This window comes from Hippocampus comes, unplaced genomic scaffold (assembly GCF_001891065.2).
Source record: "Hippocampus comes isolate QL1 unplaced genomic scaffold, H_comes_QL1_v1.1 scaffold109, whole genome shotgun sequence".
NCBI lineage: Eukaryota > Metazoa > Chordata > Actinopteri > Syngnathiformes > Syngnathidae > Hippocampus > Hippocampus comes.
In genome coordinates, this window is record NW_017805274.1 from 1,290,092 (window position 1) to 1,307,589 (window position 17,498).

Here is a 17,498-nt window from a genome sequence, read left to right on the forward strand (position 1 = left end):
GCTCTTACATGATTTCAATTTTTTTTTTTTTTAAAAACGCTAGCCTAGCTAAAGCTAAATGTGCTTTTAAATTCAGAAAAGAAGGCATAATAGTTTGCCAAAAAAGTCACTCGATGCTCGACCCACTGGACGCCCACTTTCTGTGCCGTGCGCATCACTTCCTGTCGTCAGACCTTGAGGAAGTCGGCGAGGTTGCTTTTAGTAGAAATAGGAAGCTGTTTTTTTTTTTTTTCTCATGGAGTGAACCAGAAAGTCGTCCGCCTGGTTTTGCTCCCATGCCGCATGGGTCACTATGTGTGACACGCTTCGCGCGACACGTTTCATCCACACCGCCGGTTCACCCGCCCATGCTCCTGCCCGCAGTTGGTCTGCATCGCCCAGGAGGACTACTGGCGCATCCTCAACCACGTGGAGAAGAACACGCACAAGGTGGAGGAGGAGGGCGAGATCGTCATGGTGAAGGAGCACCGAGAGCTGGACAGAAGCGGCACCCGCAAGGGACACATTGTCATCAAGGTAAAAAAAAAAGAAATTAAAAAAATTGAAGTTTGTTTTTGTGTCTTATTTGAGCTAGAACCGGAATAGCTCTGAATGAAATCCAACAGTGACTGCCTTTAAACGGTTTGGGGTCACTGCTCAGTCCTCAAGCAAACCTGCTAATGATTTTTGAGGGGCTATCTTGTGCTTCTTAGCGAAGATCAAAGGATACCCCCTTATTCGGGCAAGTTATCGCCGATTGTTCTGCCGCATTCGCGCTAAATGAGATTGTGTCAAAAGCTGCCACCTGCGTTTGAAGTTCAAGTTCGGCCAGTGATCGCAGCCTTGGACCGTGACACCAGAAGAGTCCAAGGCTGCTAGCCCGAAGCGGCTAATTAGTGTCTCTCGGCCTATCGCCGATCGAACGGCGGCTACTTGCTGAAACATCAATGTGCCAGCTCAGCGCTCTTTCTTGCTAATTTAGAGGAAGCGTTTAGCGCTCCTGTTGTCCGCCAAGGCCCCTTTTGATCTTTTGCTGTATTTTGTTTTCTCAGACTCTCCAGAGGGAGCCGGGTATTGATCGTGTAATGGGCCCTAACGATCCCAAAACACATCCAGTGTAGACCAGTCGATTGGCGGGTGTTTTGGATTTTTTTTTTTTCCGCTCTTCCTTTTTGTTCTTTTCGTGTCAGGCGAAGAGAAGAGAAGGATGTGCTTTGCTGCTTTCGCTTCCTCGTCAAAAAAGAATCGTTTCCTTCCAGAACGTTTTAGTCTAATAAGAATTTTTTTTTTCCCGTTTCAGAGGCTGTACTCGATTTATGAATGAAAAAAATGTTTTTTTAAAATTAATAGTTTGACTCAAAGATGTTCACCAATCTGTCATCTATCAAAATCATTTAGAGAGGATGTTGCGGCCAACTCAAGCCAAAGAAAACCAAAAAAAAAAATTTTTACGCCTTTGTCATTTTTATGATTAATGTTGACATGTTGCCAAGTGTTTCTCAGCCACTCTGCTCTCTGACACCCCCCCAGGGGACCCCCGAGCGCCTGATCATGCACCTGGTGGAGGAGCCCTCAGTGGTGGACCCCACCTACATCGAGGACTTCCTGCTCACTTACCGCACCTTCGTGTCCAGCCCCCTGGAGGTGGGCAAGAAGCTGCTGGACTGGTTCCAGATGGACACGCTCAGAGACACGGTCAGTATGTATTTACTGCCTTTAAGCAATACTTTCCTACATATTGATATGCATGAAGACTCTTCCGTAAGCCGCAGTAATATTACTTGTTCTTCGTAGAGGATAAAGAAAATAAAGTGCTTGGTCAGCGCCGCGTGGTTTGGATTTCTCCACACGCTTTTTGTGAAATTCGTGTGTTTTCGATCGATAAGCAACATCCAGCAGGCTCAGCAGTCCTTGAGCATTGCAGCCGTTAGCGTTGTCCGCACGGGCTTTGGGTGAGGATTAGTACACTTTTCTGTCAATAGTGGTCAAGTTTTAGGCCGCAAACTAACACGGCGGAACCGCAAGCCCTCCGTTTGAAGTGACGTCGCAAAGGTGGTGAATACTCATTGGTTTGTTTATTCTTAAGATATTAGCAAATATTTCTTTTTTAAAAAATCCATTTTGGGTCATTCTGCGTATCATTTGAATGGAAAAAGTAAGTTGAATCCATTTCGGAAGTCAACTATCACAGAAAAATATGATAAAAGGAAAGAGAAGGACAGAATAGTGTGGGTTGAGGTTTTGTCATTATTCAGCAAAAAAAAAAAGAAAAAAAAGGTGTTTTTGCTGTGTCAATGTGGGACTTTCTGTAGATTTTTATGGGTGTTGTCAAGTTTTTTGTTCTTAATATTTGCCAACGTTTCAAAAAACATTGCTGTCGCTATAACCTAAAAAATGTTGACATTTTTTAATTGACCTTTGCGAAAAAAAAAATTCTAAAAAAGCCTTTTCACTTTCTCACTTCAGGGCATTTTGTGGAGCAGCCTAAGGAATAAAAATACATGTTATGGCATTTTTGAATTAATGTGGGAAAATTTGAAAAAGTGACAGTCGTGAAAGAATTGGGGTATTGAAGCATTTCCTTTTGAATAATTAAAAAAAAATTAAAAATCCTTTTTCACTTTGTCATTGATGGCCCAGGTGACACGTATCGTGCTGCTGTGGGTCAACAACCACTTCAACGACTTTGAGGGCAACACGGCCATGACGCGCTTCCTGGAAGACTTTGAGAAGCTGCTGGAGGCCGCGGTAAGACCACGCCTCTCGCCGTGTCCTCTTGAAACCTTTGCACAAGTCTTAAAATCGGCATTGATTATTATTATTATTATTTTTTTCCCCGACAGAAAATGAAAGGCCACCTGCGGCTCCTCAATATCGCCTGCGCCGCCAAGGCCAAGTGGCGGCAGATCACGCTGCAAAAGGCCTCGCGCGAATCGCCGCTCTACTTCAGCGTGCTGGGCGGCAGCGAGCGCGGCTTCGGCATCTTCGTCGAGTCGGTGGAGGACGGCAGCAAGGCGGCCGAGGCGGGACTCAAACGCGGAGACCAGGTGAGATGTGTTTGGGGACAAAGCAGTCAAAAAAAAAAACGGCCCCACAAAAACATTTTGGGCTGCCAACAAAGTACAGGGAGAGGCGGCAGCTTGCGCTTTCGTCACTTCAATGGACAAACACATTTGATTGTGATAATGTAGTTGTGCTGCTACGTAACCGAGCGCAGTGCTGCTGCCGTTTTTATTTCCCTTTTAAAAGTGCGACTGGAATTTCGTGTCTTTTCTTTCTGTGCGGTTCGCGCGCCGCTAAAAATGTGCCTTTGTGCATTTCAGATCATGGAGATCAACGGTCAGAACTTTGAGAACATCTCTTTTTCCAAGGCCGTGGACATCTTGAGGAACAACACGCACTTGTCCCTCACGGTCAAGACCAACATATTCGGTGGGCGAACTAACTCGACGTTAATGCACAAAAGCCGTCTTGTAACTTTGACTAAGTTTCATTCACTCGGTATATCAAATTGATTGTGGACTACCGTGCGATAAATGTCTGAAAGTTCTATGAGGGACTGTAGCTCTCCTTTCCCACATGCAAGGGTATTTCATTCTTTTTTTTTATTTTGTTTTTTTGTGTGAATAACATGATGCCGTCCATCAATTGCCGTCACAGTCTTTAAAGAGCTGCTGAGCCGGATCACGCATGAGAAGAAGAACGGTGGGCCGCACCTTCCCAAGATCCAGGAGAAAAAGGGCAATCGCTTTTCAATCCCGGACCTGCCCGGCGACATGGAGTTCGCCAGCGACCACAAAGCCACGCGCAAGATGAAGGCCAACACGGTGTCCGGCGGCCGCAACAAGATCCGCAAGATGCTGGAGAAGACGCGCTTCAGCATCCTGCCCCCCAAGCCTTTCAGGTAGGATGCGCGAGGCTAATGTGGCCGCTAATGAGAAAAAGAGGTCCATTTCATAGCACCAGCGAGCGCATTGGCCTCATCATGCACACGCAGGTAGAGGTGGCGCTCTCGCTATTGCTCGCCCAGAGAGAGACCCAAAAAAAAAAAAAAAAAAACAGCACAAATAAAGACCGCAAACGCATGGATTTTATTTTCACTTGTGGAGGCAGCACTTCGTCACTGACGTGCCTAATTACAGTTTCTCACTGAGTGATTGCTTACAGGTGCATTTTCAGAAATGGGCAGAGGACAAAATATTGACTCGAGTACTGGATTTCACACTTGTTGGGTGGGGAGGCACAACTATTTATCTACATGCAATCATATGTCCGCTTTAAATGAAAAAAAAGAAAGCATTCATCAATATTCCTCCTGTAATGTGCTGACTTAGCGTGACTTTTCCATTTCGGATGAGGTCAAACAGTCGTCGTGAGAGTCACACTTCCTCAATAAACTTGGTGTGTGGAGGAGGAACCTCACTTTTTAGCATTTGCGAGTCCTCTCGGTGCACGTGTGTATTTTATGCAAGCATGCACACACACACACACACACACACACACACACACACACACACACACACACACTCATTGTCACTCTTGCTGCGCTTTCCTCCCTGAATTTAGCGGTGCCGCTCTCCTCTCTTTTCTGTTCAATTTCAGTTTCATTTAAAATTTTGTTTCTTTTCCCCCTGCTTTTCTGCTTCAGGGGCCTATTTGGGTAAGACGTCTTGTTCGGTGCACGCGCAAGTTTGCCTTTGCAGTACGTGTCATATATGTGGCGTCTTCGAATGCAACGTTTGCATGTGATGGAACATTTTCATTCATGACTACGGAAATCTGTGAATGAACTGCAAAAAAAAAAAAAAGATGCTTTCCACTTTTGGCTCATCACGCTCGTTGGTCTCTCCTCAGTGACGGCGGCATGGGTCAGTCGCAGGACGACAGCATCGTGGGGACCAAACAGTGTCGGCACAGCGTGGCCGTCATGCCCATCCCGGGCAGCCTGTCGTCAAGCAGCCCGGACCTCCTCCAGCCCGCCACCAGCGTCCTGGACTTCTCCAACCCGGCAGGTGAGGGACCACCACCCCCACCACCACCATGCACACCGTGCATATGAACAGATTACAGGGGACTTGAGTTTTTCTACCACTTTGTGGTCTTTTCATGCCCTTTATACTTCCCCCCTCACATTGTTTTCTTCTCCTTATCATCCTTCTCTCATTTTGCTGGTCCAGCGCTGGGACTGTACTGTAAGTATGGCTGCTTGACTTTTGTTCTGTCCACGTGTGGCATCTAAACGGCCGTGTTCTGCATGCGCTTCTGTCTGCAAACGGTAGCAGTGCTTGAGGTTGTTTAAGTTCATGTGTCCAAGCTGATGTTAAGAAGGCGTTTTGGTCAAGCGCTGACCTTGTGGAGCTCATATGTATGCGAGGGTCAAATTTTCTAGCCATGGGACCAAAAAAAAAAAAGAAGAAGAAGAAGAAGGGTTTGACTTTATAATGGCCAAAATAAGTCTGAGGTGGCGGCTTTATATCAAATGTCAGACTTCCTGTGCATTGAGAAATTGTTTTCAGGGGCTGAATTTTCAAAAATGGGAAGTTAAGAGTTTGCCGTACTCCAAAATTAGAACCATTCATCCTGTCTGTCTCATATAAGAGATTGAAGCTTGGTTGCAATGGGACTCAATCTCGAGAACAACTTCATTTCTAAGAAAAAATGGGGACCTTGAAATAGTTACTTCAAACCAAAAACGCTGATGTCCTTTGTCTTTTTCAGAAATGCCTCTACTTGTGATCGACAAGCCTACGAAATGTCATGTTTGCATAGTGAAGCAATTTTAGGGGGCCGAATTAAAAAAAATAAATAAAAAATCTGATTGGCCACATGTCCTCTAACGTCCCTCCCAAACCCTCCGCAGACATCCCGGACCAGGTGATCCGTGTGTTTAAGGCTGACCAGCAGAGCTGCTACATCATCATTAGCAAGGACACCACCGCCAAGGATGTGGTGGCGCACGCCGTCAACGAGTTCGGACTGACGCCGGCCGCCGAGAACTACTCGCTGTGCGAGGTGTCCGTCAGCCCCGAGGGCGTCATCAAGCAGCGCCGCCTGCCCGACCAGCTCTCCAAGCTGGCCGACCGCATTCAGCTGAACGGCAGGTAAGATTTGGAATTTGGTGTCAGAAGTGGGAATAGTCTGGAATAGTCTGACTGGTATATTTTGCCGTCTCGTCCCACTTGGCTGATGAGAGGCAGCAGGTCCAGTTGGGGTGCAATCAAACAAACAGACAGACTGACATGTTTTTACCCGCCAAAACACTCAGCAGTGTAACAAAGTGTAGCTTGACGCACACGCGCGCACACACACACACACACACACACACACACACACACACACACACACACGCACGTCTTGGCCTCAGTCCCAGTGACTCACACGGTTCTGCTTCACCGCTTTTTCTGTGGTGAACTCATTTTCTTTTCTCTGTGTGCCAGCTTTAGTTTTTTTCACTTTTTAAAAAAAAATCTAAACAATGACAGCCCAACCTATTTTTCAGTCATTTTGCCCTGCAGTTGATTTCAATTGATCGCTTTGCATATGTTCAAATCCCCGCGATGATTGCTCGCAGAGCGCGTCATCCTCAATAACCCGTTTGCGCGCCGCGTGCAGGTACTACCTGAAGAACAACATGGAGACGGAGACACTGTGTTCCGACGAGGACGCCCAGGACCTGCTGCGCGAGAGTCACATCTCGCTGCTGCAGCTCAGCACCATGGAGGTGGCCGCCCAACTCTCCATGCGCGACTTTGAGCTCTTCCGGAACATCGAGTCCACCGAGTACGTGGACGACCTGTTCAAGCTGGACTCGGCGGCGGGCGGCGGCCACCTGAAGCGCTTCGAGGAGGTCATCAACCAGGAGACCTTCTGGGTGGCCACCGAGATCCTGAAGGAGCCCAACGCCCTCAAGAGGATGAAGACCGTCAAGCACTTTGTCAAGATTGCCCTGCACTGCCAAGAGTGCAAGAACTTCAACTCCATGTTCGCCATCATCAGGTAGGAACAGACGGAGGGGACGGATTCGGTCAGATTTTCTCCCAACCCCGAATGGTGCTTTCGCAGGAGAGCTATCCAGATCGAAATATCGAAGAGGAGAGCGCAGATATCCCAACGTGTTAGGGACAGAATGTCGCTGTCAACAAGAGTCACTGAATTGAGAATTTGTGCCCCATTTAGCGGTTTGAACTTGGCCCCGGTGGCTCGCCTGCGCAGCTCGTGGGAGAAGCTGCCCAGCAAATACGACAAACTTTTCGGGGACCTGCAGGACGTCTTTGACCCGTCACGCAACATGGCCAAGTACCGCAACGTCCTGAGCGGCCAGAGCATGCAGCCGCCCGTCATCCCGCTCTTCCCCGTGGTCAAGAAGGACCTCACGTTCCTGCACGAAGGTGCGCTTGTTTGCTTCAAACCAGAAGTAACTGCGTGGCTTGAAGTGTCGCGGCTGGCGGACTTCCTCTTAGTCGTCATTTGGTGCTCACTCAAGCAGCTTTACTTCTGCTAAAGGCTTCCTCCACTAATCGCATGACAGGTCACTCTGAGTCAAGCCAAAACCATATGGGTGTCTTGAAAGGCGCTTATAAATAAAATGTATTATTATTGTTATTATTATCTGGTTCACTTGAACGTTGAAAAAATTTTAATTTGTGAGCAATATGATGCTGCGCACACCGTGGTAACTTGATACAGTAATATAAACTGTTATAAACAACAAAAAACATCCAGGATTTTACTTTTTCCCCCGCCCCGAATCAGTACCAAAAGAGATACCGATACTACGTCCCACCTCTTGTGTCCACCAGGCAACGACTCAACGGTGGACGGCCTGGTGAACTTCGAGAAGCTGCGGATGATCGCCAAGGAGATCCGACACGTGGTCCGGATGACGTCGGCCAACATGGACCCCGCCCTGATGTTTAGACAACGGTCAGCCATCTTTCCAGTTCTGTCGTGTCGGAGTCGGGGTGTATTTCTTAATGCTCAGTATTTGATCATCTTCCCCGACATTCATCCACTACCTGTCACACAATCCCGGCATGTGCGGGTCTGCCGTGGAGGAGCGCCACTGCCCCCCGCAGACCCTCTCGGTGTACCACAAGAGTGGATGGACGAGTGGACAAAAGTATTGGGATGCTTGGCTTGCCCCTTTACTTCACTTGTCGCGTCCTCGTAACGTGTCCCGATACTTTTGTCCACGCAGTCTGGCAGGTATGGGCAAATTATTTACTTGAGCAAGAATCTTACAAGAATTGTTGCATTCATTTAGCCAGTTTTTGGTAGATTAAATCCATCCATTCATTTCCTATAGTGCCCACTCGAGTCACGGGTAAATTAAAATGCATTTAGGTGGGGTCATTAAAAAAAAAAAAAAAAATCATTTATCTAATGGAATAATTACTATGAAAATAAACAATTTGACATATTTTACATACGTATTTTACCATAGTTAAGCTTTTTTTTTTTTTTATCACTCTATAGCAAAGATTTGCCCATTCCTGTTCTGTGGTAACATTCCACCACATATTTGCATTTGTTTTTTCACCTCCCATTTCATGACCAAACCCTTCCGGGCGAAAAAACCCCAACAAAAAAAAACCCTTTTGTCCTCACCCTTCAATCTCCACGCCTCTCGCTTGCAGGAAGAAGAGGTGGAAGAGTTTAGGGTAAGTTTTTGCCCCCCCTGCCCTCGCCCCTGGCGCCATTTTGTTGCATCGGCATCTCCCTCATTTAAAAAAAAAAAAAAGCATGCAAACAAACTGACTTGAGTGTACGTTTGCCTGTGCTTGTGCATTTATTAACATGGTCCATTTACAGCGTCCATCCATCACCACTGCGCCATCCATTGTGTGTCTTGAGTCCTATCGTAGCTCCAAATGCTAACGGGCTTAAAAAAAAAAAAAAAAAAAAAACGAGCCCTTGGGAGCTACTATGTGGACTCTGTGTCGCATATTATTACCCGTATCCAGTGGTCACCAACGCCCCCCTAACCCTCCTGACGTATACAGCATGGCGCGGCTAGCTGCATGGACTTGTTGTGCTCCTGTCATATTAATATTGACAAAGACGACAACCGTTTGTTGAGCTTTCGTCGGGCGTATACGCAGGATTAGGTGCACCAGCATAATGAGCCGTTTTATGTATGTTCTTATTTAAATTCAAAGAATTATTGTATGTAGTCTTGTATTTTTGAGAAGACTATATATAGTACTTTATTTTTCATTTTATTTGAAGTCTTTGGTGTTACATGAGAAAATAAACAATGGTAAAAATGATCTGCAGGTCCCTGAGTCAGGGCAGCACCAACTCCAACATGCTGGACGTGCAGGGCGGCGGGCACAAGAAGCGCGTGCGCCGCAGTTCACTGCTCAATGCCAAGAAGCTCTACGAGGATGCGCAAATGGCCCGCAAGGTCAAGCAGTACCTGTCCAACCTGGCGGTGGAAACGGACGAGGACAAGCACCAGGTCATGTCGTTGCAGTGCGAGCCCGCCTACACCACCAGTGAGTGCGCAAGAAATATTTCCCGGAATGCATCTGCTCATTACGCTCCCAACTGACTCCCCTTCGCCACTATCTTGTAGTTTCGAAAAACCTGAGCGACCGGCGGTCCAATAAGTCGGACATGTCGCCTGTGTCGCTGCGGTCGGCGTTGCCGTCGGGGAAGACCCAGAACCGGGTGTCGCAGGTGCTTCAAGTGCAGGTGCCGCTCAACCCGCTGCGCAAGAAGAGCACCGCCAAGGACGTGGGCCCGCCCAGTGAGTCCTTGGGATTGCCTGAACATCCACAGTAAGGGACCAAATAATGACAATTCTGGTTGGTTTCCTTTGTTCCAGACTTCAGCTCCCCTCAGGTGGTCAAGAAGCCCCCCGCCAGTTCAGCGGACGAGTGGAGCACCAAGAGGCCCTCGGACGACACCGTGTCCACCATCTCGTCCCTGCACTCCAGCCCCACCGTGTCGCCGCAGGGCTCGCCGCGCAAAGGCCCTTCGGCCAAAGCCCAGACCTGCTCCAGCCAGATGAACCTGTCCGGCTCGTCGTCGTCATTAACGAGCGAGGCCAGCACCAAAGCGAGCACCGTCAGCCTGCGCAGCTACGGCATAGGTAGGCCACGTCTCATCCAACCCAACCTCGGGGTACCGACCACAGTAGTTTGATTGACCAACCGAACGATGAACCAACAGAACCGAACCACCGGATTACCAACGGATGCTTTACTAGCCTACCCCAACTAGGCCAGGGAGATACCAAGCACAGTATTATGGTACAGCTGACCAACCGAACAAGTAGGACGGTCTGGTTGACAAACCGAACACGGGGGTACAAACGGCAGTAGCACAGCTTACCAGCCAAATTGAACCACGAGGCACCACCCGCAATAGTACAGTTGACCAATTGAACCATAGAGGTACAAACTGCAGTTTTGCGTTGGAGCCCCGTTGCTACATAGCAGTTCAGTTGGAAATTGTACAGCCTAGATGAGTCAGTGACTCTATCATTCTCCCAAGCTGGGATTCAAAGTCAACTTTTGTTTCTCCTGTGCAGGTTACGCGCTGCTCCCTCCGGGCAAAACGGACAACCTGTCCGACTCCAGCCACAGCGAGATCTCGTCTCGCTCCAGCATTTGCTCCGTAGACTCGGTGCCCGCTCCAGGTCTGGAGGAACGGTGTAACAGCATCGGTGCCAGGACGTCCGTGGCGTCTGCCACTGCTGCCCCCAATGTACCGGCCGGCGTGCCGACGCCCGAGAGCTCGGCGGCCACGCACTTGAATGTGGACTACAGCCAGCCCAGCACCAGGTAAGCTCACTTGCACTTGTTGATATATGCCATGTAATTACTGGATGCATTAATCATTAAGTTCCGCGAAGTAATTCCGCTCTGTCTCCTCCATGTGACGCAGCTCTCCTTCTTCTGCGGCGGCGGCCGCATTTTCAACTCGGGGCTATGCCGCACGAGGCTCCACCTTCACGTCGTCCACCTCCACGGAGGAGCTGACACCCGACCTGGCCTCCCTGGACTCGGTGGCCGACAGCGGGCGCGGCAGCTGGACGTCATGCTCCTCGAACTCTCACGACTCCTTCCAGAGCTTGCCCGCTTCCTCCTGCCGCCCATGGGACCACGGCGTCCACGGGCACCCGCTGGCGCTTGCTCATCGGCTGGCCAGCACGACCATTGCTGAGGCGGATGCCGCCCGCGACTCGGAGCTGGCCAAGCAGTCGCGGCAGAGCTGGGCGTCGTCCGGCTCCTTGTCGGATACGTATGAGGGGAATTACGGCACCGTGAAGCGGAGGAACACCGCCGAGCAGCAGCAGATACCGCCTGGGTCCGGCTCGTCGGCCTCGCCGACCAATGACGAGGGAGTGCAGAGCACAGACCCCGCCTACAAAACGGTGACATCCAGCACGGAAAAGGGGCTCATAGGTGAGGACCAAGCTGGATGATTGTCTTAAGGATGCTAACTGAACTTGAGCTCGTCCTTGTGGGAAGCTTCAGCGAGTTGAGGGAAATCGAGCACTCGGTGGAAAAATGTGTTCAGTTAGCACTGAGGATACTAGCTGATGTTACTGTGTGGTGTTAGCATGGCTGGTGAATTAACATTAGTTGGAAAAAGTTATTGTTTATATGTGAGCCTTGGGGTTTGTGCTAAACATAAAACAGTAACTGAACTTTGATTTTTAGTTTTAGCGAGGCTAGGTAGTTAGCACTAGTGCTCAAAAATTTCTGTTTCTGTGAACTTCACCTGCAAATTGTGTTATAGCTGATAACTGAAACTTAGGTGAAGTGGCAACAAAGTTACAGACTTATTACTGGTTGTAAGCATGCGTGTTTATGTTAGCTGAAGTTGTATACAGTGGTGAGGATGCTAACTGAACATTAGTTCGTAGTTTTAGCAAGATTTGTGAGATTAGCATGTTTTAAAAATGAGTATTTGCGCGAGCCTCGCTGGTTGTTTGTGCTAAAAATGCTAAGTGAACGTTAAGAGGAATTTTTTGTGAGGTTAGCTGGTTTTGAAAATGCGTTTGTGAGCGAAAGATGCTAACGAAACATAGGCGCTTGGTTTTAATGAGGTAGCGCTGGTAGTAATGTTTACATGTGAGCTGCCATCCTTCATCTCACTGCTTCTCGTCATGTTTTGCTTCATGGTGTTTTCCCAGTCGTCACCACTATTTAATTTCTCCATGGTTTCTTTGTGTTGCCCCCTTTCACTCCCTTCCCTCTTGCTTTTTGTTTGTTTGTTTGTTCTTCCTCCATCGCCTCCATCCAGTTTACTGCATCACCTCCCCCGCCAAGGATGAGCGTTACCGAGCTCCTCCTCCCACCCCTCCAGGCTATCAGGGTCTGGCCCTGGGTGACATCAAAGATGGAAGCAATGGCCCCGTGGTGGTCGCCGTGGGGGCGGGGCCACCCATGAGGCCTCCCCACCTCAAACCACCTGACTATAGCGTGGCCATGCAAAGGAGCAAACTACTGCAGAGTCCGGGAGCCGCCGGGAGCCTGGCGGAGGCCCGGAGGCTTGCCGGCAGAACACGTGACATGAACGACAGCGAGGACGGTACGTGATTGGTCCTTTTCATGTCAAAGTGTCAAAGGAAAATGTAAAAAAAAAAAAAAAAAAAAAAAAAAGCCTCAAATGTGACCTCTTCTTTGTTGTTTTCACTCTCTTGCAGACGAACAAGTTTCCGCCGTGTAGATGAGTGGATATCCGGGCTGTGCACTATGGCCTGGTACAATTTTGACCACCTCCTGGAACACGTGCCTGCTTGACTAAAAACTTCTGACCTTGGGGGAGGGGGGGGGGGGATCATTTGAATTTTGCACCTCGGAACTAGCGCCACGTTTTACTTGGGACGAGATGGCCAGCAGAAGGATCCCAGAATCATGTGCGGGACTTTTGTCATGCTTTTTCGCCGAGACCTCTCCAAGCGCCCCTCTCCTCCCCTCCTTCCCCCTGAAACTCGTGCCTGCTTCACTTGAAAAGAAACTTTTTAAAGACTTCAGACCAGGAAAAGAAAGACAACAGTTGAATCCTTTTTAAGCTTTTATTATTATATTTGTTTTTTTTTTACCATTTTAACTTTGCACCACATTTTCCTCGGGACAAGATGGTGTAAGGAAGGAGGTAAGGCGGCTTGTGGAGCACTTACTGTTCTCGGGGGGAAACAAAATGGCCGCCTCCTGAAGCTAGCTATTCAAACGGCGTGTTACCTCCTGGACTAGGGGGAAAAAAATATTCAAAGTAATGCTTATTTTAAAAGCGCAAACAATTAGGGGGTAAAGGGGATGTTTTGTTTACAGTGTTGATTGGATGAGCGTGCTAGCCCCGCCCCCTTTCTATTGAAATGGCAGCCAAACAGGAGGTGCGTCTCCATTCCCGTGTTCACCGTATACAAAAGCGATTGGTCTTCCCAATGTCCGCTCCGTTAGCATTGTTCGGAAGACTTGAAATGCTAACATATTTGCAAATGTATAAATACATGAATGGATACGTGTATATATATTATTATTTTTTGTTGTTGGTTTTGCCGTAAATTAATGATGGTGTATAGATGACATACTGTGGAATATTTTTGAATATTTTGTTCTAAAAAACATTTTCGTTTTTTTTTTTTTTTTTTTTGCTGGCTCCTCGCTGGTGCGTTTCATAGCCATGTAGATGCTGCTGTGTGCGTGTGTGTGTGTGCGTGCGTGCGTGCGTGCGTGTGTGCGTGCGCGTGCGTGTGTGTGTGTGTGTGTGTGTGTGAATAGGGATGTCTTTTTATTGCTTTATTTATCTCACAAAATATAACAATAGGTATTGACCCCCATGCCGGGTTTCCTGGATCTCAGGCTCCATTGAGTTTCTTCGGCGCCTGTGTTAGTTGACAAGGATGCCTTGTTTGTCTCCTACCCCCTGTTAGCACTCCTCGGCCCCTCATGGCTCTACTCAGCCTCCGTTTTGTCACTTGTTCTTGGACCTCGCAAGGCCCTCCAGTGGGTGTCTCCTTAAATCTGGTCACCTTCTTTGTCATATTAACCCCCCTGTGATTCCTTGTGGATCTCCACTCGGACTCTGAGTGGGTCATAGACCTTTGACATGCCCTCTCGGCCCCCAGTAGGTCCTCTTTTGGATGTCCAGGTCTCCTGGACCTCTTACATGTGTTCTATATGTTGTCCCAACACTTCTGAAAGCATCTTTTGTTACATAAAGCCCACCTGACCCTACACAGTAAGCCACCTGGACCGCTCACAGGTCCTCGTGGCACCCTCCGCCTACTTTTAGGTCAACCGGATCTTGGTTTGATCCTCTGCACGGACTGAGTCATCATTTTGACGCTTTCTTCCTTTTTTTGCACAGCTCCACTCCTGACGTTCAAAACCACGTTTCAGTATTAGCCCCCCTCAAGTGTGTAGTTGTTCTGTACAAAGTCACTTGACAATTTTAAAACTTCTCTTGAGTTTTCCCAACCCTCCATTTGCCCCCCGCCTCCCCACACACAACATACACTCCCACTAGAATGCAATAACCGATGTGAATGAGAAGCGATGACGAGGATGCACTGTAAGCTGTAAAAGTGATTTTGCCACACAAATAACGTCCCGTATGTGTGTACAAGTGGCACTCGTCTCGTTGCTGTTTTTTATGTCTTTTACAAAGACGACTCCATTTTGGCCTCGTACGCATTGTATATGTCTATTTTTTACCAGTGGATTGTACATAGTTGTTCTATTTTTGTTTAAGAGGGTGTGTACAAAGGATTTAAAACAAAGAAGAAAGGACATTTTATTTCCTTTTAAGTCTACTGATAATAATTTGGACAATGAATAAAATCCTGAAATGGAAACTCCTGTCTTCATTTTTGTGTTTGTGAATTTTAAAGTAAAAAAAAAAACACTCATTAGCTTCATTAGCTAGGCAGTTTGACAGTTTTTGTATTGAATCCCATTAGATTATTTTGGGCATGTGTACCTCAAACTTTGTGTCGAGAAACTGCATTTATCAGTGCAGTTGCATTCATTTCTAAATGTATGTAAGATGGACTTAATCTTGTGTTCATTTTTTATTAATGACGTCAGAACGGTACAACAGTGACTTGTGGCCACATTTACTCCAGCTTTTGTGTTTCGTCACAACATAGCAATAAAAAGTCGACGGCTTCTGACTACATCTGAATATAGAGCATCGCCATGGACACACGTACCGCGCATTGATAATATTTTTTTTCTTCCTTATTTTGGGGCGTAAACTAAACACCCATCCATGCATTATCTGATTCGCTTTATCCTGACAAGGGTCACGGTGGTGCTGGAGCCTATCCGAGCTGACTTCGGTAGTAGGCGGGGCACACCGTGAACTGGTTGACAGCCAAACGCAGAGCTCAGGTCGACAAACAACCATTCACACTCACAATTTGGAATGTTGGCGCCTTGGCGGAAACGAGAGTATCCGGAGAAACCAAACAAATAGAGCACGCAAACTTTACACAAGGAGGCCAGAGCCCCGATTCGAACGTATGACTTCCGCATCGTAAGGCGGACATGCTAACCAGTTGCCCCCCCCCCCGTGCCGCTTTGAAACATATTCACAACATAAAAGTTGCACCAGTGAGCCATTAATTAACCCGGACTTGTATGTTGTCTTAAAAACCTCAGCTCATGCCAAGAATGTCGTTCGCTACAGTATTAATTAGTACTGTAATTGGAATGCGCAGGAGTAATTGGAAACCTCGGAGTACTGGTGAGTCATTCCGTCATAAAATTAAATAATTCTAAATTCAAGAGATACAAATTGCAGCAGGAACACATTGTTGTCGATACAACTTGGAAAAAAAGCTCAGCTAATGCTAAGCGAATTAGCAAGAAAAAATATTCGTCACACTGTCACCGAAATGTTAAATAAAATAGAAAGCACTGTATTTGTAAAAAAATATATAATTTCAAATAAACTATATTGGAAGAAAGATAAGCATTTATAATACACAGGTGTCTTCAGCCATTAATTGAAGGAGGAGCTCATTTCCTTTTCGTGACAAGACCTCAATTTAGAATTTTCCGTGGTTTATGTCTTTAAGTGCCACATTTTGCTCTTTAACTTTGACAGAGAGGAGGAGAACGAGCCAAATATCTTGTTTGTGCCCTTCACGCGTCCTTGCTCCGTCTTTTCAAAGCTGGACACCCGGTCGACATTAAACCGAGACCACGCTGGCTTCAAGGACGCGTTGTTTTGAGGTAAGCACTGCTGGCACCATTGTAATTTATTAATATAATAAGGTAAGTAAAACTTGTTCGTATAATTAGCTCATCTCTACCGGGTTTGTCCTTTTGTTGCATTCATGAGTTCTCTTAATCTCACACATCATCCAATTTGTCTTTCCTCGTCTTTTTTTTATTTTGCTGCTGTCAATTTCTCATGTAATTCCTTTAATGACCATTTGAAGGCAGTGCTGCCTCACCTGAGCCTTCAGTTTTATGACAGAAGTTGTTTTTTTTTGTCCTGACATAATAGACTTTGGGAGAATGTTTATTCGTGGCGTGTGTAAAGGACACTTTTACAATTTTCAACCCATAAGAAATTATGGAAATAACTTGTTGTAAAACCTCCATGAATCACACTAGGTCGGTCGTCACATTTTAGAACATTTTTAAATGTTCATCTAAGTGTAAAAAGAAGTCAAGTCTGTCACTTCCAGCATACGATGTCTCTCAGCATTTTTTTCCGCCGATAGATGGATTTCTGACCAACAGCTGTGTGTGCGCGTGTGTGTTTGCGTGCGCGCTAGCACTTGGTATGCCGCAGTGCACAGTGGAAATTACTGCCATGATGGGATGCTTCATCCTGTCTTCCTGCTCTTCTTTCCATACAATTCACATGTCACACACAGACGCTTCAACGGGTCTGTGTGGGCACCACTTTTGAGTGTTTGCGCCTGGCAGTGTTGATAGCGAGGTGTCACCTTGGCCTCCTGGCAAACCTGAAATGCAACTGAGAGCTTTTCGCGGCTGGGAAGTATCACCGGATGAATCTAACTCTTTAAACGACAGCCTTCCCACTTAAATTGGAATATGTTCGGGTCAATGCGCGCGTGAGCTTTTCTGCTTCCGGGCGCGGGATGATGATGATGATGATGATGATGATGATGATGTCGCTCTAGGTCATGTGATGTATGATTTGAGAATTTAATCGTTGACAGCGTAAGACTCAAGATCCTCATGATCTGCGCGTCAATTCCGATCCTGTCAGGATATTTTCACGCCAGAATCAAAGCTGTGTGCAGAGTCCGGTTCTCAAATGTCAGTTTTCCCCCACATCTCCCCGGCCTGTTTCTCCCAAAGGATCCTGGGTAATTTAGCAGGTAATGAGCACACTGCCCATGTCGCAGAGGACTTCTGCTATCTCGGACGCGCAAGACACACTTATTAGCATCATTTGAGTTGCCGACTCGTTGCTCTATCTCGCACCTGCTGCGGCGTTTTCACGGGCCGACAAGCAGACAAAAAGCCACCTAAGCGAGCAACCCCCCCTGCCCCCCTTATGGAATGACGACCCCC

General features: G+C 47.3%; 1 protein-coding gene and 1 long non-coding RNA gene across 12 annotated transcripts in view; both read left to right on the top strand.

The window, feature by feature from the left end:
- The window catches only part of rapgef6 (Rap guanine nucleotide exchange factor (GEF) 6), a 52,183-nt gene extending 37,389 nt beyond the window's left edge, over positions 1-14,794 (top strand). For 4 of the 10 annotated variants that reach the window (XM_019869579.1, XM_019869586.1, XM_019869588.1 and 1 more), the window contains 21 exons: positions 364-516; positions 1,510-1,674; positions 2,620-2,727; positions 2,823-3,026; positions 3,303-3,411; positions 3,640-3,883; positions 4,628-4,639; positions 4,834-4,991; positions 5,157-5,171; positions 5,840-6,080; positions 6,592-6,975; positions 7,156-7,367; positions 7,779-7,902; positions 8,616-8,639; positions 9,256-9,476; positions 9,557-9,730; positions 9,809-10,075; positions 10,517-10,769; positions 10,873-11,393; positions 12,238-12,525; positions 12,641-14,794. In XM_019869579.1, the coding sequence (XP_019725138.1) occupies positions 364-516; positions 1,510-1,674; positions 2,620-2,727; positions 2,823-3,026; positions 3,303-3,411; positions 3,640-3,883; positions 4,628-4,639; positions 4,834-4,991; positions 5,157-5,171; positions 5,840-6,080; positions 6,592-6,975; positions 7,156-7,367; positions 7,779-7,902; positions 8,616-8,639; positions 9,256-9,476; positions 9,557-9,730; positions 9,809-10,075; positions 10,517-10,769; positions 10,873-11,393; positions 12,238-12,525; positions 12,641-12,663 (3,900 nt within the window). In that variant the 3' untranslated portion in view covers positions 12,664-14,794. The other 6 variants (XM_019869584.1, XM_019869585.1, XM_019869582.1 and 3 more) reach the window with 6 other exon arrangements.
- An 877-nt stretch (positions 14,795-15,671) lies between these two features.
- The window catches only part of LOC109515685 (uncharacterized), a 155,616-nt gene continuing 153,789 nt past the window's right edge, over positions 15,672-17,498 (top strand). For both annotated transcript variants that reach the window (XR_002168236.1, XR_002168235.1), the window contains exons 1-2: positions 15,672-15,687; positions 16,051-16,178. This is a non-coding gene — a long non-coding RNA (uncharacterized LOC109515685). The remainder of the gene's footprint in view (positions 15,688-16,050; positions 16,179-17,498) is intronic.